Genomic DNA, 19955 nt, shown 5'->3' with positions numbered 1-19955 from the left:
AAGGAGAAGGAGAAGGAGAAGGAGAAGGAGAAGGAGAAGGAGAAGGAGAAGGAGAAGGAGAAGGAGAAGGAGAAGGAGAAGGAGAAGGAGAAGAGATATGGCAGCATGGAGCCTTTATCTAGCACCCAGGGAGCTGCAGGGGCTTGGAAGGATAGGCTCACCAGGCCTGCTTCACCACTGCCCCCTGCAGCCCTGCTGGAGGTGTTCAATAGGAACTCGCCCTGTTGTATGCCCCGTGCATCTTCTGTGGCTGCCCCAGCGTGCAGCCCAGTTGCCCTGGTGTCCAGTGGCTCCAGGTTGTATCCAGTGCCTGCCTGGCTGTCATCTGCTGCTCATAGGTACCTTCGGGCCCAGAATCCAGCCCAGCAGATCACCTCCCTTCATGCTGTGATGGAGGGCAAAGGTGGAGAGGCCTCTGACTGTGCAGCATGGGGCTTCCGGAGCTGTGTCCAGCTGCTGTCCTCCCACAGCACATCCTGCTGGCCCTCAAGTCAGCATACCCACCTGTGAGCACCCCATCTTGCTCCCCACTATGTAACTCAGTGGCTTACACAGTCCCTACTGTGTGTTGGCCTGGTATCCCAAAGTCCCCTAGACTCAGTTGCTTCTGGGCAGGGGTTGTGGTAACTTCTGGCTCCCTCCAGCACTGTCCCTTGATGCCCTGTGGCTCCAGGGCTCTGAGGAAGGACGTCAGGGCCTGGGACCTCAGGCCCACTGTGTGTGTGTTTTCCTTCCACAGGACTGCACCTTCTTCAATAAGAAGGACATCCTCAAGTAAGTGTGGCTTCTTGTGCTGAGGTTGCAGCAGGGTGGGTGGGGACCCCGCGTGGGCTGCCTGTAGAAGCTGGCCTTGAGAAAGGGCATGGACACTGTATACAGGTCTTGGCTGTACTGGGCCGCTGTGCAGACTCCAAAGCTCCCCACTGTTCCCAGCTCTTCTGCCAGGCATGAAGCATCTGCTTTCTATACTGGCCTCTCTCCAGGTTGGGGTCATTTAATCCTCACCATGTCATTATCTCAGGAGGATCCCCTTACTACCCCCACCCCCAGATGTGGCTCAGAAACTCCATGCAAGTCATACCACCAGGGACCAGAGATCTGGCTGCTGACAGGTCCCTTGCTGTTTCCTTGTGTGGAGGGGAGCTGCTGTAGGGAGCCCCTATCTTCTGTACTCCAGCACTGATGTCCTGCTCCTAGGAGGTCCAGCCATCGGGGCAGCCCTGCACTGGTGGGTCAGTGCAGTGGTCATGAGTGGGAAAGAAAGGAGTCTCAGAGCTGTAGGACCAGACAGGGCTGGGATCACAGATTTGGAAGCCTGCTCTGTGGCCTCCACTGGTCCCCTGGCTCAGGTTATCGGGTGACATCAAAAGCAAGTGAAGCCTCAGGTGCTCAGTTTTCCTGGAGATCAGTGGAGGCTGGGCCAGTGTCTGTGTGGCTTCCCAAGCCCTGTGCTGCAGTGTGTACCTGACCTCTCTGCTTGGCTTGCCCGTGTGCCTCCCCAGGCTGTCACTCTACCTGTCCTCAGGCCGGTGGTGATACTGCTTCCCCCCTCAGAGGCCTGGCCTTGGAGAACCTGGGTTCTACTTCCAAGTCCCAACTCCATGACCACAGACATGGTATGACCTCCCTGTCTCAGCTTTTCTGAGAAATGGAGGCAGGAGCCCTGCTCAATGTCTGATGACTAGGACTTGGCTTATGGCTTAGTGACGTAAGCTAAATCCTCACAGGGATATGATGGCTCTTGAATACATCCCATAGTCACCACCCAGGTGCTCTGGTGGGCAGACCTTCCTAAGCTTTGCCACACTTGTCTTCTGCTGCAGCCCATCCCCCATGCCCTAGGTTACAGATGCCCCCAGGCTCTATCTCTCCTTAAGTCATGTTCTGACCTTTTTATGGGCTGTTCCTGCTGCTTGGGATCCAGTCGATCATGGTCACTTTTTCTGCCTTGACTTTGCCATGCCCCCCACCTCCTGGCACCCCAGCACACAGTGGTCTCACAGTCTGGGTAGCCCAGGGCATCACTGGCTTAGATCCCAGTGCCTCCTAGGCTTGTTGTTGAGCAGAATTGGGCCTCCCTACCCACACTTGGCATTAATGATACCAGTTGGCTCCTGGCAGGTGCTTGAGGAGGCTATGTGAAGGATGGGAGGGTGTGCCCAGTTAGAGAACAGCAGGGTTGCCCCCAGGATGAGGGGGGCTTAAGCCTCCATGCCTGACCTTTGTGGGTATCCCTGTCCCATTGGCAGGTGGCAGCACTGTGGGAGGGGTGTCCTGGCTCCTATAGCCCTGGCCTGCCCAACTCTGTACCAGACAGCACCCTGGCCTCTGTAGCTCGAAACCAAGCCTGAGGCTAAGAGGTAAAGGACCCCTGGCAGCTGGATGGCCTCTCCTGTCCACAGACCCCCTTCCTGTTCTCTCACTGGTTCCTTCAAGATGTACCCCTGGGTTAGCCTTCACCAGGACCCAGTGGACTAAACCAGGGCTTGTTCTACAAAGTGGCCAAGTAGGGAAGGAGGTGAAGATTCTTGTCCCCATTGTGTGCCCTTAGAGCAGGCACCCTGGCTCTGTCCCTGCCATGTCACCCTGGAGCATTAGCCCTGGCTCAGTCCCTAGCATGTTTCAGGTGTCCCACTGTAAGTAGAGACACAATGTGCCTGACATTGTTTACTCCTGGTCCCTGTGATTGGAGGGGCCAGAGTGACAGTGTTGTTAGATGTCATAGAGGTGGCCCAGAGATGACCAGGGCTCCTGGTGAGCCCTCCCTGTGGAGATGTAGCGTGAATCCCACGACTCTATCTCTGTTTCAACTGCTTTGCTTTCCTCAGTCCCTTTCCTGGGATCCAGCAGAGCAAGCGTGACTACTGATCCCCCACCCCGCCTACTGTTCACAGTGGTCCACTCTCCTCCCTGCCCCCTCCCACCAGCTGTTTTGGAAAGCAGCAGCTGCCTGATAGCCAGAGGGTACTTGAGTGGGAGGCTCTCCTTCCCAGCAGCATGAGTCGGTGATGCCAGCCACAAGTAGTGTGCTCATTCTCCCCTCACCTGATGCTGAGCCCCATGTGCCCCCACTCCACTAGCCTCTTTCCTTCTGTGAGTGAAAGCTCAGGGCTTCAGCTCCCTGTGCCCCAACTCTATTGTGTTCCTTAATGCATAAGACAGGAGTCCTTGTCTCTTTAGGACAGAGGAAGGCTCAGTCCTTTAGCACCCCAGTCCTTTGTCCTTTGCCCAGTTGTTGCCTTATTGTTTATTTCAGGTGTGTGTGTGTGTGGTATGCTAGGGATTGTATCCAGGGCCTCCACATTGAGCTGCTAACCCAGGAGCCTGAACCTCAGCTGTCTATAGGTCCCAAAGCTCTATAAGTAAATGCAGCTGGCCAGTTAGGGCTCATTAGAACTGACCTCTGCAGCAGCAGCTGCTGTAAGCTCCCACATGGCTAAATAAGCATTATTATTATTATTATTGTTGTTGTTGTTGTTGTTGTTCTAGGGACTGAACCCAGGACCTCATACTGAAACCCAGCCCTTTTTTATCTTTTATTTTGAGACTGGTTTTCACTAAATTGCCCAGGCTGGCCTCAAACTTTTTTTTTTTTTTTTTTTTTGCGGAACCGGGGATTGAACTCAGACCCTTGCACTTGCCAAGGCAGCGCTTATTCTACTGAGCCATTTCCCCGGCCCCAGGCCTCAAACTTTTGATCCTCCTTACTGTCTCCCAAGTAGCTGGGATTCCAGGCCCTTGTCACCACAACTGGTTAATTATTTTTTAAATACTCTGTGAGGGCCAGCCAAATAGCTCAGCAGACTAAAGTGCCTGCAAGCAGGCACAGGGGCCTGGGTTTGGTCCCTGGACCTGCCGGGTCAGCCCCGCCCCAGGGGTGCCCGGAGATGGCAATTGAGACTGGACGAAGTGGTGTGCGCCTATAATCCCAGCTCTTGGGAGGCTGTAAACAGGCAGATCACTGCAAGTATAATCTAGTAGTGAGACCCTGAACACCTTGTAGACCGTTTCCTAAAATACAGGAGAAAAGAAAAAGAAACATTGGAGCTAGGGATATAGCTCAGTGGTAGAGAGCATGTTTTGCACATATGAGGCCTTGTGTTCCACCAACAGCACCAAAAAATGAAAAACCCAAAAAATAAGTCAGAAGTAGGTAAAAAAATCATGAATGAAATTAGCCTCCCAACTTGTCAAGCATTTTTCTGGGTGTCTGTTTAGCTGTACGGTCATATATGGATTTAATTGATGAAAGGTTTTTGCCTATGAACATGATTTATAGTCCACAGATTTCTAAATATAGAGCCATCCTTGCATCCTGACAAAAACCCTAGTGAGGGGACTAAGGATATAGCTTAGCACCTGTCTGGCAAGCACAAGGTCCTGATTTCAGTTCCCAGTACAAAAACAAACACACACCCTAGTGGGGGCTGGGAATATAGCTCAGTGGCACAAGCCCCTGCTTGGCAAGCGCAAGGTCCTGAGTTTGATTCCTCGTACAAAATAAAACAAAACAAAAAAAGCCCTCCTAATGAGTCCTGGTAACATTATTCTTTTAGAATATTAAAGGTGACTTTTGGGAATGTTATTTTTGAAGACTTTTGCATGTAGGTGTGCAGGTGTGTGTGGTTCATTCTAGATGCCACCCACTGGGTCTGCCATGGGGCTACTATTGACTTTCTAAAATAAACTTAGAGGTTTTCACACCTTACCCAATGCTCAAGCAGTTCAAGTAATGCAAGCATTTCTGGTCCTGGATGTTAGGATAGGACAACTATGTAAGTCTTCTTGAACTTAGTGGAAGGGGCACATTTGTGTGGCCTTAGACAAATCACCCTAAACCTCTTGGACCTTGGTTTGCTAAGCTGTGAACGGTGGTGCATGTGTGTGCACAGTGAGTGGGAGCAGGTTAAATAGCCTGTTTCAGGTCCTGAAGCTCAGAGGAAAGAGTGGAAAGACTGAGGTACAGGCCCAGAAGGTGGCAGTGGAAACAGTGAGGCTGGGCACTGTCTCTGTCAGCACAGGGCTCTGGGCAGAGCCCCCCTCCCTGCCAGCGCCACCTCCTATGAGCAAGGTTGTTGGTACCCTCTTGGCCCTCACCTGGTCCTATTGAGGTTGGCTTTTAGAGCTGGGTCAGAGCAGGTGTTGGGGAGCACCAGGAGACAGGGTGGCTGGCCCTCATGCCTTACCTCTGCTCCCCAAGGCTGCACGCGAGGTTCTATGAGCTGGCCCCCAACCTGGTGCCCATGGATTACAGGAAGAGCCCCATCGTCCATGTGCCCATGAGCCTGATCATCCAGATGCCAGAACTCCGGGTATGTGCATGCCTTACGGGTGGGCAGGGGATGGGCATCTGCACCCAGGGTGGGCAGCATCAGGCAGCCCTGAGCTCCTCTCTTTGTGGTTATGTGGCACTGGGCAGATGTCTGGACTTCTCCACCTCTCCGTGGGACCAGGCTCATGGTGTGGAGAGGGGCAGTGCCCAAGGACAGGAGCCACAGGCTTTGTCCTTGAGTTTCTGGGTTGCCTGAACTTGACTCACAGTGAGCTGGCTAAGCGCTGGCAAGTAGGGAGGAGGGAGGCTGGCAGAATGGGCTCAAGTCATGGGGCATCAGAGAAGGGTGTTGATCTTCAGCCTCCAGGGGCAGGAGGTGGCTTGGGACGCAAGCCTGGTGCTGGCACTCACTCTGTGTCTCTTGCTGTGCATCTGGGTCTCGTATTTGACCTTTTATGGCCCCGCTTTCACCTCTGCCTCCCTGGGTGTTGACTTTCTTCTGTGGAGGGGATGTTTCTATGCTGCTTCAGGATGAATTCTTGCTCCTGCCTCAAGAAGGCATGATGGGAGCACACAGAGGCCCCGTGTGACTCCTCACCCTGCCAAGCTGTTGCCCACCTGCATGCGCTTAAGCTCCTGGAGTCCCTGACAACCCAGCTGAGCAGATGCCCTCACTGTTTCCATTTTGCAGAAGGGAAACCAAAGTGCGGAGGGTTGGGCCATGCATCTGAGACCATGCATGCTTTAGGCTCCAAGCCCACTGCCTCATCAGCCCAGTGACAGTGACAGCTGTGTTGTCCTCTTCAGGAGAACCCTTTTAAAGAGAGGATCGTGGAGGCCTTCTCTGAGGATGGCGAGGGGAACCTCACCTTCAACGACTTTGTGGACATGTTCTCCGTGCTCTGTGAATCAGCACCCCGGGAGCTGAAGGCCAACTATGCCTTCAAGATCTATGGTGAGGGCCCGGTGTGTGGGGCCTGTGCTGAGGACAGAGGGCTGTCCAAGGACAGGGAAAGGAAGCTGAGCTGCCTTCTGAGTGGTGGCTGTGTTAAAGTCTGGCCATGAGGACAAACCACCCTGGGAGACAGTTTTGGTTGGTATGAGGAAGAGACAAATGTGGTGACATTGGGTTAGGATCTAGGTCTGAAGAGCTGTGTCCCCTGAAGACACAAGGTGGCATCCATGGCAGAGAGGGCATCCTTGCAGACCCAAGGAAGCAAGATGGTGAGAGCTCAGGGGAATGGGAGAGGTAGAGGCATGGAGTGGGGGAGTCCAGAGTGGATTAAGCTGTGGGGACCCAGCTAGGAGCCAGCCTTGCACTCGGGCCTGGCACTGCAGGGCTCCTGGGAAAGGGAAGCTATATTATGGAGAAGTCATGCGGCCCTGTGGAGTGTGGGAGCCAGAAGGACGCCTAGTCCAGTGGAGAGTTAAGGCAGCAAAGAGGCCCCCAGGACAGTACATTTCATGGCCCAGTCCTCGTCCTGCCTCTCACCTGCCAACAGGTGGCGCTGGCATGCCGTGATTCCTCCAGCGGGAGGGCGGGAACTTTACACTCAGCTCAGCCAGTGAAGGCTGTGGGCCTGATGTCCCCTCTCAGACATGGATACCAAAGCTCAGAGAGGACAGGGCCTTCTGGAGCCCTGCCAACCCTCCTAGCCTCAGCACCTTGAGCAGCTGTGACCTCAGGGCTATCATCTACATTTATTATGATGTTTGCTTCAGAGGATTTTGGCTTAGCTTTGTCATTTGTGTTTGTATGTCAGAAAGCCAGCACCTGAGTGTCTACCCAGCATAAACCATGCTGCATGGATCATGCTGAGAACTTCTTGAATTCTATTATCCCTTGGCCTCAGCCCCAGGGGTGCTTCGGGGAAAGGCTGTTATCATTCCCGAGGGGAAGTGCAGGATACATCATGTAAAATAGGCAGAGGAACCAGTCCACCATCTGTCAGAGACCCTCCTGTGTGCCTACAAGGGCAGAGGGGAACCCATTTCACACCTGTCTCAGAGGTCTTCACAGCTAGCGCTGAGATGGGTGGGTGGTACTGGGCACCCTCCGATGCTCAGGTCCAGCGTGGACTGAGGCTCTGACCTCAGCAGGTCCTGTCCCTAGAGCAGTTAAATGAGCAAGGACACACAGTGCTCACATAGCAGTTACCATCTTTATCGCCACCATTCACATCTCTCAGCCTAGCGGGCAGAGGAGCACAACAAAGGGGTCCTTATATCTAGAAGCTGCTCCTGGGGGGTGCTGTTGCTGGAGGAGGCCTGATGCAGGAGAGCTTGTGCAGAAATCTGGTTTTTCAGCTGAGCGTGGTGGGAAAGGCATCAGAGCTTGCTGTGATGAGCCTGGTATACATGCTTCGGTCCGTGATCCTCTCTGCTCTGCTTGAGATGGTAGTGCGGCCTTCAGCCCAGTAGAATGAAACCATGCTCTCTGCTCTGTGTGTACAGAGCCAGTTGTGTGCCCTCTCTGAGGAACTTCTGCTTCTCCCATCATGACTTTTTTCTTTTTAACTGATAGATGGAATTGCGTGTATGCACTGTGGACAATGTGATGTGTGTATTAATTAGCTGCAGGTGTGTGACTTCAGGCCCTTCTGTGTCATGGTTCCACTCAGGGAACGTGACTCAGTCCAATAGACCCCAGGCAGAGTCCCCACTGCCTCTCTGCCCTTGACTCAGCCACTTGGCTTAGAATTTGGGCCTTGGCGTTTTTCACTCTAGAAGTTCACTGGGGTCAGGCCAGGGGTCCAAGGTTCCCAGCTTTAGGCTATTGTTGTATACACACTCTTGGGGTTTGTAGGTGCTCTGAATACTGGTGTGTCAACCGTGGTTATTGAAGATATGCCTGTGGGTGAACTCTCTTGGTCCCCAGGGTCCCTGGAGTGTGCCTGAAGATTTCCTGGGAATGCCAGGGGGTGGTGCAGAGTCAATGTCACCGACCAGATACAAAGGTAGCACAGGGCAGGACTCCTTGGGGTACTGGGGGACCCAGCCCTAGATTGAATATCTCTACTGGCACCTCCCTTTGGGCCTGCAGACTTCAACACTGACAACTTCATCTGCAAAGAGGACCTGGAATTGACTCTGGCACGGCTCACCAAATCGGAGCTGGATGAGGATGAGGTGGTGCTGGTGTGTGACAAGGTCATCGAGGAGGCTGACCTGGATGGTGATGGCAAACTGGGCTTTGCTGACTTTGAGGACATGATCGCCAAGGCCCCTGACTTCCTCAGGTACTGCCAGCCTAGGGCTCAGGCAGGGTATGCCAGGAAGCCATGATCAGAGGGCAGCCCATCTCAGGGGACAGTGGGCAGTATGGGTGGTGTGCACAGGGCAGGAGGTCACACGCAGGGCCCTTGGAGGGCCAGGCTCTCATGGAAAGGATGAGGACCCTAGAGGTTCCTGATTATGACTGGAGGCTGGAGTTGCCAGGGGCCATAGTTCCTCTGGCTTCCCTTCTTGGGGTGCTTAATGGCCCCTCTGGGTGGCTTCCCTAAAGCCAGACTGGCTGGGGCTGGGTTAGTTCTTGCCTAGGAGGCTCTTCCTGGCCCATGGTGGCCTCTCACCCCCTTGGCCTTTCTGTCTTTCCAGTACTTTCCACATCCGTATCTGAGGACCCTGTGGAGGGCCTGGAAGCCTACCATCTTTAATGCTGTCTGCAGGGCTGTGGCCCCAGCCACTCAGGAGAAGAGCTGTGGCCCTGGGTTTACACCATCAACATCAAAAGATAACTTTAACCAGGGAAGAGGGTGTGATGTGATTCAGCCCAGGGCCTCTGGTCCCTCTGTGGGTCTCCTGTCCTCCTGGGAGGAAAAGGCACGAAACCTAAGGGGAGGTGATAGGATCTCAGTTGTCTGTGTTCTAGGCAGACTCCCCAGTTGTCCAGTGAGAAGCAGGGGGAACAAAGAGGTCAGGGTTTTAACAAGCTATGCAATTTTACCCCCAATCCCAGGCTGCACCTTGCCACCTTCCACCCTTTCTAAGGCAGAAGGGTGTGATCAGCCGTCTAAAGGGCTCCATCCTTGTCTCTTCCTGGTGTGTGAGTTCCTCCCAGGCCAAATTGGCTGGCGTGTGCTGACCATAGATTTGTGAACTGTAGTAAACACTGTGTCCTATACCCTCTGTGTCTGCTGACTTCAGAAATGACTCGTGACACCTATGTTTCTGGTTGCTATAATCCACATGGGCACAGCTCCCTGGTGCAAGGTTAAGCTCTGTGTCTCCAGGCACTAGCTTTGGTTTCAGCATGATGCCCTGGGAAGAGACATCCATCTTGATCCTCCCACCCTCAGGAGGTAGGGACTCTCAGGACCCTGATTTTTGGAGGGAGAAGTTGCATAGCCAGGCACAATTAACTGTGCTCCAAGTGAATTGTTCCCAGGATAGGACAGGAAGGAGAATACCTGTAATCTGTCTGGAGATGTCAGTTCTGGCCACTGCCCCTAGTTGTCACCCTTATAGAGGTGGGGACATGTGGGCAAGGGGGGCAAGGGACAAAATAGGAAGGATCCCAGGCAGAGCCAGCATGGCCTGAGAGAGTGGTGGGAGCAGGAAAACTGAGCCTTGTCTAGAGCTTTGCCCGGCAGGAGTCCTCAGCTCCCTGGAACAAAGCTACCAGGTGGGGCTAGGCTCCTGGTCAGACTGGCTAGAGGCAGAGGGCTGACCCAGGTGGCCTGACCACACAAGGATGGTACCCAGCATTCTCTGGAAGGCTGCAGATGGCACCACTGCTATGTTCCCGACTAGCCCTGGAATGAGGAACCTTTCTAGAGGGCTTTTGCTTAGCAGTATGGTCCCAAACCAGTGCACCTGCACCAAGGGGTATGGTTTCTCTATCTATAGCATGAAGGGCTTGGGCTAGGAGCATCTGGATTTGTCCAGCTGTGTCTCAGGCTGGGAGGAGGGAAGCCAGGAGGAGCTTGTGAGTGGGTGGTAGGCCCCTGGGCTGTTCTGAGATCAAGCTGTAGCTTCAAGGCCAGGCCTTGCTGCTGTGTCCCTTCTATGGGACAGAAGAAAGGATGCAGCTCTTGCCCATCTTCCTTTCTGGATCCTGAGCCAGGAAACTGCACAATGTCCTTTGTCCATTAGGAAGGCGTCTGTCCCAGCCCAGGCCTGGCACTCCTCAGTGAGCTCCCATCCCCAGTCTTGACACGTCTTCTGGAAAGTAGTATGCTGACCCCAGTATAGTCCCTCTCTTCAGCCTTTTCTGTCCTCTGTATGCTTGGGAGACACCAGGGAGCAGGACACGTAGGCACACAGGTTGGAGAGGTCTCTCCAGGCAGGAACCCACGTTGCATCTTTGAGCTTGGTCCACATGGTTTGTTGGGTTGAGGATTCCAGGGTACCTTCAAGTGAGTGAAGGGCTTAGATGACCCAAGCATAGCGTAAGGGCCAGAGATCCCTGAGGCCAAGCCCTCTTCAGAATCTGTGCTTCTTGTCTGCAAAGAAGAGCCTCCGGAGCTTGTCAGGCTGCAGGAGAGAGAGAGAAACTTGGAGTTAGGGGCTTTGGGCATTGGCCTGGCAGGGGACCCACGCCTAGGATATGAGGTTGGGCTGGAATATTTGTGACTACTCTCTCAAGCCTTTCCCAGTGTCTGAAACTCTACCTCACACTCCAGATTAGCAGGAAGAATTCTCCCTCATCTGGCTACAAAGGGAGTGGAGAAGGAAGAGCGTGAGAAGAAGAAGCCAGTAATCCCAGCACTCAGGAGACTGAGGCAAGAGGATCACTGCAAGTTCAAAGGCCAGCCTGGACTACATATCAAGACCTTGTCTCAAAAAAGCCCAATACACATACAAAAGAAGAAATAGAAAGTGACAGTGCGCCTCACCTGACCTCCTTGCAGGGCCCTGGTCTCCCCTAACTCTAGAACTCACCACCCTAGCTGGAGGCCAAGAGTGTACTCTGGGCCACTGTATTTGGGACAGGAGATGGTGCTGCTTCTAGGGAAGCACAGGCTAGGATGTGGCTTCTGAGGTCCTTAAAGGACTCTGGTTGTGAGAAGATTGGACTCTAGGGTGTGATTGGACTGCTGTGTGCGAGTGTAGCCAAAGTGTAGCCTGAACAGGAAGTTGGTGAGCTTCCTCCAGAGGCCTCACACCTGGGAGGCTGTCACTGCTTGGTCAGGCACAGAGGTTTTGAGTGCCCTAGACCAAAGCTCTGCCAGTGGGGGGTGGCCTCTCAGTGCCGTTGTTGTCCAGGTGCAGGCAGAGTAAGGAGTGGGGTCCCTGCTTCCTGTGAATCCTGGCCAGCACCACCTGGACCTCCCTGTGCCTTCCTGACCCCTGCTCACTGTCTTCTCAGAAATCCTCAGAGATGATAAACCTATTCATTGCTAAGCCCAGAATGTGACAGAATGCCTGGCCCTATTCCCTACACAATAGCCTCAGGACACATCCAGAGGTAGCAACCCATTTCAGAGATGGAAACAGGGTCATGAGGAGGGTCTCCAGTGAGGAACACAGGCTGCCTTGCTCCATTTGATTTTCGGACAAGCCAAGAACAAATTGCAGGGGCTGGTGAGGTAGCTCAGTGGACTACTTAGGCAAGTGCAGGGACTGCTGTTCAGTCCCCAGTACCACAAGCCACGCTGTCCCCCGCCTCTAGGGCAGGTTGAGCTGAGCAGAGTCATGGTGTGGTGGTACATGCCTGTAATCCCAGTGCTGGGGAGGCTGTCAAGCAGAGGATCACTATGAGTCCGAGCTGCATAGTGAGTGAAACCCTGCAATAACCAAATACATAAAAAAAAAAGAACAAATTGCAGCATTTGAGATGTACGACAAAAAGTACTTGTTTATCTGAAATTTAACTGGATGCTCTATGTTTTCTCTTGGTAATTATGGGGAAAATGTTCTACCCATAGTTATAAGCACAGTGGGGAGGTTGACCATAATTAAGGTGAAGGGCTCCTCTTCCTTTCTGAGGCTCTAAGACCCTTTCAGAGACTGAGAGAAGACCAGAAGCCCATCTGCTGCAAAAAAAGCTGTGGATCCCAAAACCCGCTTCTTATACCAAATCTAGTAGCTGCTCCCCCCTCACCTCTACAGGCAGATGCAGGGCTGGAAAGTCTGGATATGTCTGATGGGCAGAGATGTTGACCAAACCTGCCCATGTCTGAGATGCCCCCAGGGTCAGCAGTCCCCCTGCCCACAGAGCACACCTTATGTGTCCGTTCAGGCTCCTTGCTCCTGGCTGCTGGGATTTGCTCGTAGGGGTTGCCTGGCTCTGGGAGCCCTGAGATCCTCTTGTAGCCATTGTTCATGGGCTCCGACAGTGTGCTGTACACAGGACTGGCCCCCGGAAGTGGAAGCCTAGCTGGGCCGCCTTGGCAGGCCGGGATCTGCTCGTAGGTCCTATCCTCCTGGTCATCTGTACTGTGGGCCTCCTGCAGGAGAACTCTCATCCCAGTGAGATTTGAGGCAACAGTGAAGCTGCCCTGGGAGCAGAGCAGAGCCTCATGACTCAGTTGTAGAAACTCCTGCCTCCTTGTAGTAGCCCAGGATCCCTGGGTTTCAGAGCTGGGAGGTAGGAGTGGCCCCCGGGAGATGGGAGGTGTTTTAGGGCCCTGGTCAAGGTTCAGCCCTGAGAGGGCAGGCCCCAGGTCATCAGGTCTGTCCTGAGCTCCATCCAAGAGTCTCTTCAGGGCCTCCCTGCCCCGGGGACAGGTCTGGCTGGACATGGCTGGCTCCAGGCCCACACGTGGCTGACTTGTCTTCCTCAGGTCTGCATAGATGAGGTCACTGGGGCTGGCAGAAGACTTATCCAGGAGGGTGGCACTCCTCTCAGGGAGGAGGGGCATCCTGCTGTGGGCCTAAGGAGAGAGAGACAGAGACTATCTTAGGGACATCCACTGTAGAGATGTTCTCAGGTCAGCTGGTGTCTCTTAGATTTACCCAACTGTTAAAGGCAAGGGTGGGAATGGTACCAGGATCTGCGCCAGCCCTTGTACTCTGAGACTCAGCATGGACCTTACCTTGGTGTTCAAGGACTTGGGTCTCCCAACCTTGCCCCACCCTGCTCTTCCAGCCTCTGTGGTTTATAAGTCCTTGGGAGCCTCTGAACTCCCACTTAGTGCCCAGCTTCCTCCTGCCACCCAGTTCATTGCTTGTAGCTACATCTAAGTATATAGGGGAACTACCAGCTATTTTACAGTGTTGGGTGCTGAGAACCCCGTGGTGAGCAAGGCCAACACTTGGGAGTTTACATAGAATCTGGCTCCATCGTATGGTAGAGTAGGGTGTGATTACTACATGCTGATGGGTCACAGGTGGCATCAGGTCATAGTCAGTGTTGAGAATGGGCCAGAGAGAGTGATGGGGGAGGAGAATGTTTGCTGAAGTGTTAAGTGGCCTTTCTAAGGAAGGAAATATGGAGAGGTGGAAGGTTTTGAGAGTGTGAGCAGGTAGATGGGAACAGTGTGCCAAGCCAAGGGTACCCCAAGGCCTGGCATGAGAGAAGCTGGGCAACTTCAGGGAGGACCTGGAAGCCAAGGCAGCCTTCAGTGAGGATGGGGAGGGTGTGCACACTTGCTGGGGCTCCCACGGTCTTGGGGAAGCGTCTAGAAAGTATTCTAAGTGGAGAAGTTTTGGCAGATATTGAGGAGGTGCTCTCAGACCATCCTGTAGGGTGCTGAGGGGAGCGGTACTGATCCCTGGGTACCCCACTTGGCCGTTCACTGGGCTTTTCACATCCGGGCTTTTCACATCTATTCTCTCATTCATGCCTCCAAGAAGATCAGAAATAGTAAACTGAGATTCAGAGGGATTGTGTGGGTGGCTCAGAGTTACACAGCCCCAAAATACTTGAATCCAGGTGTGACACACATCTGGCAAAACAGGGTCAGGCATGACACGATTGGCTGCCAGTGCTTCTGGCTGAGGCTGCGTCTCTGGCCTGATGCTCACTCTGTGACTGAAAGGACAGCCAGGCATAGCACCTATATCTCCATTCTGGCAGCCCTCCCTCGCCTCAAATCTTACCTCAGTGCTGTCCTCTTTGGCCAGGTCCCAGGGACCTATGTCTAGGATCTTGTTTGTGTGTAGGAAGGAGCCCCGGGCCTTCCCAGGGACATGGGAGCTGGCAGCCTTGTCAGGTACCATGGTGGGGGATGTTGCTGCTGGCTGGTTGTCAAGGCCCAGGTTGGTCTGGTGGATGCCCAGGGTGATAGCATCATATAGATCGTGGTCCTCTGGCTGGGGCAGTGGGCACACAACAGGTTCAAGGTCACATATTTTTCAATGGCCTCCAGCAACCTCCCAAGGATGGTTTCCCAGGTAATGAGATATCCCTACCTGACCCCTGACTTCAGGGAAGATGTTATAAGTCCCCCTTTCTTTTTTTTTTTTTTTTTATGAGCAGAATATATTTATTGAGGGAAAGAAAGCTTCTGTCCTGAGAGAGGGACAGGAGGGGGGGCCCCAGCGGGTAGTTCCCCCCCAAGTCCCCTTTTCAAATAGGGACCCTGTACCCACCTGAGTACCCAGGGGGAGCAGATAGTGAGCAAAGGATGTCCCTGCCTGGGCTCCCCACCCAACAAGGAGATGAGGGGAACCTACCCGGGGGCAGGCAGCTGCCAGTGTCTCCCCAAAGGGCTCCAGCTGCACTTCCTGGTAATGGCGCACCAGCTCAGCCAGGGTGCCATGGCTCAGGGTGTCCCCAGCGACCAGGTAGCGACGGTTTCTGAGTTGGTTGATGATAAAATGCCTGCAGCGATCGCTACCCCTGCAACACAAGTACATGTGGCCTAGGGACTGAGCCCTAGGTCATCCTGGAGCAGGAGGAGACTCAGCTCTGCACCCAGGACATAAGCAGCCATCTGGGCCCCTCCTCTCTTGGACACCAAGTGTCCCTGGTGAGCTCAGGAGAGTTTCACCCTACGGGGCTCTGGAGCCTGGAAAGACCTGAGCCTGCTCTAATGGAATCAAGAGGGAGGGCCGGCCAGGGTGAGGCTGGTGAAAAAACTCACCTTCAGAATCCCTCAGTTGTATTTAGAAGACCAAAATTAATACCAGAAAACCATGGTGAGCTAAATCTCATAATTTTAAAGGAAGCCAAAATGTGACCCTGTGTGTTCACAACTCAGCCTCATTTACCCCCACCCTGCTGAAACGGTGGGGTTCCACCCCGACCTTCACCCTTGCATCGTCTTTTGTGAGAGAATAACTGATACACGGGAAGCACAAACACCATAAAACACGCGGCCTGCCCACTCCATGCCTGAGTGCTCCTCGATATAAATCCTTCCAGCCTAGATGACCCAGCCCAGCCCAGCCCTTCGGGAGCTGCCATGTAGCCTAATCACCTTCATCAGTTTCACGCTTTATGGAACTTCATGTGAATTGAAATTGTACCCAATTTTGTATCGAGCTTCTTTCACTCAACTTGTCTGAACAATCGATTGATGTTCATGTACAGTTAGTTTCTCTTTTCTTGTCACATAATACAGGATTCAGTGTTCCATTTAATGAGAAAAACAACAACAACAACAACAACAACAACAACAACAAAAAAAAAAAAACAACCCACAATCTGTAAGTTCTGTGCATGGGCATTGAGGCTATAAACAGCTGCTATGAATGCTGTTCGGGTGAATATGTAGACTCACTTCTGTTTAGACCAAACCAAGGCCTAGAGCTGTTAAGTCAGAGGCAGTACAGCTTGGATAGACTAGGCTAAATCATTTCCTAAAATTCTTGTGAGTGCTCCTTTCTTCCTCAGCCCCACCAACTACTTGATGATATCTGTCTTTCCATTTTAGCTGTTTATTATTATTAGTTTTCTTCATACATCTATAGGCCTTTGAATATTTCTGTTGAGTGAAGTGCTGTTTCAAGTCTTCTGCTTTTTTTTTTTAATTTATTTATTTTAGTGTGTGTGTGTGTGTGTGTGTGTGTGTGGCCAGCTCAGCCCACCAGGGGGCGGGGCTGGCTGGCATGTGGTGCTGGGGGATTGAACCACCGTCCATGTGCTTTGCTAAGCTTGTTCTAAGTAGGTGCTTTAGACCACTAAGCCATCTCACCAGCCCCTCAAGTCTTCTGCTTTTATTTGGATTGTATTTTTTTTCTTATCTGTAGGCATTCTTCCTATATTCTGGATATGAGTTATTCTTTAGATGTATGTATTGTAATACAGAACTTCTTTAAAATTCTGCCTCAACTGTTTCATCCCTTAATATCATCTTTTGTTTATCAAAAATTATTTTAAGGAAATCAAATGTATTTTAAGTAATCTTTACTTACTGCATTCTCATAGGCATTTTTATTTACTTATGAAGATATTTCCCTCATTTTCTTTTTTTGTATCTGGTACAGGGTCTTGCTACGCAGCTGAGACTCATCGTGATCCTCCTGTTTTCAGCTTCCTCAGCTCTGGGATTATAGGTGTGTGCTGCCATGCCCAGTCTCGGTGGCTGGCTCAGCGTGCCAGGGGGCAGGGCCAGCATGGCATGTGGTGCTGGGGATTGAACCCCAGTCCCTGTGCTTGCCTAAGCAGGCGCTTAGTGTGCTGAGTTATCTTGAAGCCCCCAATCTTTTCTTCAAGAATTTTTTTTTTTTTTTTAACCAGGAATTGAACTCAGGATTCTTGCAAGCAGGTGCTGCGCTGCTGAGCTACATCACCACCCTAGAAATGTTATTGCTTTGCTTTTCTCTCTTGGATCTGCAGTCTCTCTAGAATTAATTTGTGCACATGGTATGAGCAGTAGCCTTTTTTTCCCCCACTTGGATATCCAGTTGTTGGTAGGCCCACGACTGGAAAGGTGGGAAGTGTGGCAGTGACCCTGCTGTGTATCTGGGGACAGGTATGTTGGACTCTTTCTGGGCTCCCTTCTCTTCCATTTTTCATTTCTATTTCTTTGACCAACCCCATTCCACTGTCTTTAATAAGTTGCCTAAAATCTCATTTAGAGAGGAAAAAAGCCCAACAAAGAAACAACAAAAACAAACAAACAAAAAAGCCACTTAAAAATCCCGATGCTGAAAGCCTTTTAAGTATTTTAAAACTGCTCACATACTGTATTTCCAAGTGTCTAGCATTGTGTCTGGCTCATAGAAAAAGTAACTATTTGGATAATGATTGACATTTGTCTAGTCCTAAAATGTTCATCCCTAAATACATTAGTCATCAGAGGTAGGTTCTATAGTATTCCCATTCTGCAGAAGAGACTACAAGGCATAGGGAAGCAAGGAAACATACTCAAGGTCAAGATTTGAGCTGGAGAAGCCTCTGCAATGATTCTGAATCAGAATCTGAGCCTTTTACCCTGAAGTCTGGCCTAGGGCCACCTTAGCCCTTTGGCTTCCTGATCCAGTTACCCCTGGCCAGGATCAGCTTTTTTGTTTGTGACTTTCTGTTGGCCCCCTGTCCCTATTATAGTACCTTAGCCTCTACCTTAGCCTCTCACACCCAGCTGATGGCACGGGTCCCTTCTGTCCCTCATCTCTAGGCCTCCTTTTACCAGATTCCTGGAGGACCCAGTGAGATGGAAGTGTGACCAGGTTGACCCTCATCGCCTGTGGCCTTTGTCAGAATCTGAGCTGGCTTCCCTTCTTTCCAGGCACTGCTCTGGAGGGAACCCTGTGTCTTGCTGCACCTAGGGACTTGTGGTTCCCCTGATCCCTGTCCCTGAGGCTTCCGTACTTGTGCACATGAGGTTCATCAACTTTCACCCCAGCTACACCTCCCTCCTGCTAGCAAACTGCTGCTCTTCCTTCTTGGCCACAGGCTCCAAGCCCACCTGCTGAGCCTTGTCCTTCTGGCCCCCACTCACTCTGCAATGGCCTCAACTTCAGCCCTAGCATGTGGCAGTGCTGATCAGAGGGGCCTGTTATGCAGGTGGCGATACAGAAGGGAGTGAGGGGAGGCACTCAGGGACAGCCCTGCTCCAGGCTGCAGGTCCTCTGGCACCTGCAGGCTGTATGCTGTACGCTCTTACCTGTAGGACAGGATGTAGCCGGCAGCCCGGTCACTGAGGCGAATGAGGAAGGACCCAAGAGCTTTGTCACACAGCAGTTGCTCTGTCTGCCTGGGCAGGGAACATGCTGTTAGCTGGGGCCTGGACCCCACAGTAGGTTGCTACCCAGTTTAGGCTTGTCAACCCCCAGCCATACCCTCAGCTCAGACCCAACACTGACAGCTCATCAACCCTGCCAGAGGCTGCCTTGCCCTCTATTGTGACAGGATCTGTGGCCTCTTATGGCTCAATCTGTATCCTCTGAGCACCTTCCCCCAGCTCCCACTTTATACTTGATGGCTATGGAACAAGAATGAATCCAAATACTGGCTGTCCTTTTAGGTTGGGGAAATCCCTTCCCAGGGACTCCTGTGCAACTACAGATAATTCTAGCTCGTGCAAAGAATTTTGGAATCACTGTGGGAAATTCCAGTTGTACTCTGGCTGGTAAGGTCATGGGCCAGATACTTGCTCATCAAGCACTGAATCCAATGTCCCCTCTACACAACACCAGAGATGTCCCTTGCAGGGCTGATGCCCAACAAATATGTGGGCTCTTGCTCAAAAAATTATTCAGCATTCCCAGGTTGGGCTAGCAGAGTGTGGAGTCAGGCTTTGGTCCCCCCTGAGCATAGTGCCGAAGTTGTCACACATGGCTGTCCAGAGCTAGCCCTGGCCTGTGCCTGTGTGGTGCTGGGCCCTATGACTGGCTGTGTTCCTTATTCTTCCTCTAGTGCTTTGGCAGGTGGAAGGCCCACCCCGCTAAAAAAGCAAACCCTGCAGCTTGGCCCTTAACCCTGGGCAAGAGAACATCCACATTTTCTGGGACGGTCCCCTCTGTGATGATGCTCTTAGCCCATTTTCAAGCAGTATCTCACTGGGTGATGAATGATGTGACCCCCTCATTGTTCATCAGGGTTTTCAGAGCTGATCTGGATGCCCCTACCCAGTCTTTTTTTGTCCTTGGACAGTATGGCAGCCCAGCTACCCCGGACCCATGGAGGGCAGGTGCAGTCCCCACCCTGCCCATAGGAGTTGTCCCTGAGGATACAATGCCTGCTGTCTGCTCCCTGATCAGTGCCTCCCCCAGCCCATCTAGTATTGGGAAAGGACAGGACTAGCCATCCTGGGGTCCCCAGCCAGGGTCTCAGCCCCCTTAGTCTGTGGACCATGCTGGCCCTGGGAATAGCAGCCTTACTTGCGGGTGACGAATCCATGAAACCAAGGGGGCAGTGTCCCGTTCTGCAGGATGGAAGGGGCCTGTGTCTCCATGAACCATTTCAGGGCCAGCTCCTGGAGCTCAGCGAGGGCCTGGCTGTCCCCAGGTCCCCTTTCTGGGCCAGGCTGCTCCAGGCTGCCCTCCATTCTGGTAAGAACAGATGCAGAGGCATAGCCCAGCAGCTGCTGCCTGTATATCTGCACGGCAGCTCATTTGCCTGGGCCATGCCCTCCCCGTGCCACAGCCTTAGGAGCCCATTATCACCTCAGGGCTGGCAGCTGAGTCTTCCTGATGCTTTGGGGTGGGGACATGGGCTGGCTGGAGCCCCTGGTGGGGACATAGCAGCAGCACAAGATGGGAGGAGGCCACCTCACTTTCCTGGCCAGTAGCTGAGCTGCCTTAGTAGGTCTGGCTTTCTCTTCAACCTCTGGTCTTATTGTAGCACAAAGCCAGACTGTGGCTGTAGCCTGTAGCACTGTACCTACTACCTACTGCCAAAGCATGGTTA

The 19955-nt window shown here is 52.6% G+C and overlaps 2 protein-coding genes across 3 annotated transcripts in view; one reads left to right on the top strand and one right to left on the bottom strand.

Moving 5' to 3' along the window:
- The window catches only part of Cib2 (calcium and integrin binding family member 2), a 13472-nt gene extending 4109 nt beyond the window's left edge, over window positions 1–9363 (top strand). Inside the window, exons 2-6 of one of the 2 annotated variants that reach the window (XM_004628693.2) lie at window positions 740–774; window positions 5201–5312; window positions 6080–6227; window positions 8316–8511; window positions 8870–9363. In XM_004628693.2, the coding sequence (XP_004628750.1) occupies window positions 740–774; window positions 5201–5312; window positions 6080–6227; window positions 8316–8511; window positions 8870–8891 (513 nt within the window). In that variant the 3' untranslated portion in view covers window positions 8892–9363. The remainder of the gene's footprint in view (window positions 1–739; window positions 775–5200; window positions 5313–6079; window positions 6228–8315; window positions 8512–8869) is intronic. The other variant, XM_023712687.1, reaches the window with a different exon arrangement.
- Window positions 9364–9796: 433 nt separating this feature from the next.
- On the bottom strand, window positions 9797–19593 carry Sh2d7 (SH2 domain containing 7). The gene is made up of 6 exons (XM_004628880.3): window positions 19427–19593; window positions 18211–18300; window positions 14834–14999; window positions 14258–14470; window positions 12439–13089; window positions 9797–10747 (listed from the first exon to the last, which is right to left on the bottom strand). Exons 1-6 carry the CDS (start codon window positions 19591–19593, stop codon window positions 10697–10699), a joined length of 1338 nt encoding a protein of 445 aa, XP_004628937.3. The 3' UTR covers window positions 9797–10696.
- Window positions 19594–19955: the final 362 nt, after the last annotated feature.

This window comes from Octodon degus, unplaced genomic scaffold (genome assembly GCF_000260255.1).
Source record: "Octodon degus isolate 3935 unplaced genomic scaffold, OctDeg1.0 scaffold00026, whole genome shotgun sequence".
In the NCBI taxonomy this organism is placed as follows: domain Eukaryota; kingdom Metazoa; phylum Chordata; class Mammalia; order Rodentia; family Octodontidae; genus Octodon; species Octodon degus.
This window is presented reverse-complemented; position numbering and strand designations above follow the sequence as displayed.

What these genes read in the sequence shown, in the direction of transcription:
- Sh2d7 (XM_004628880.3), bottom strand. Translation starts at nt 19,593, where the DNA reads ATGGAGGGCAGCCTGGAGCAGCCTGGCCCAGAAAGGGGACCTGGGGAC. An exon ending in GGCTACATCCTGTCCTACAG is followed by an intron (nt 15,000 to 18,210) that starts GTAAGAGCGTAC and finishes CTTGTGTTGCAG; the next exon opens with GGGTAGCGATCGCTGCAGGC. An exon ending in AGCCTGAACGGACACATAAG is followed by an intron (nt 10,748 to 12,438) that starts GTGTGCTCTGTG and finishes TCTCTCCTGCAG; the next exon opens with CCTGACAAGCTCCGGAGGCT.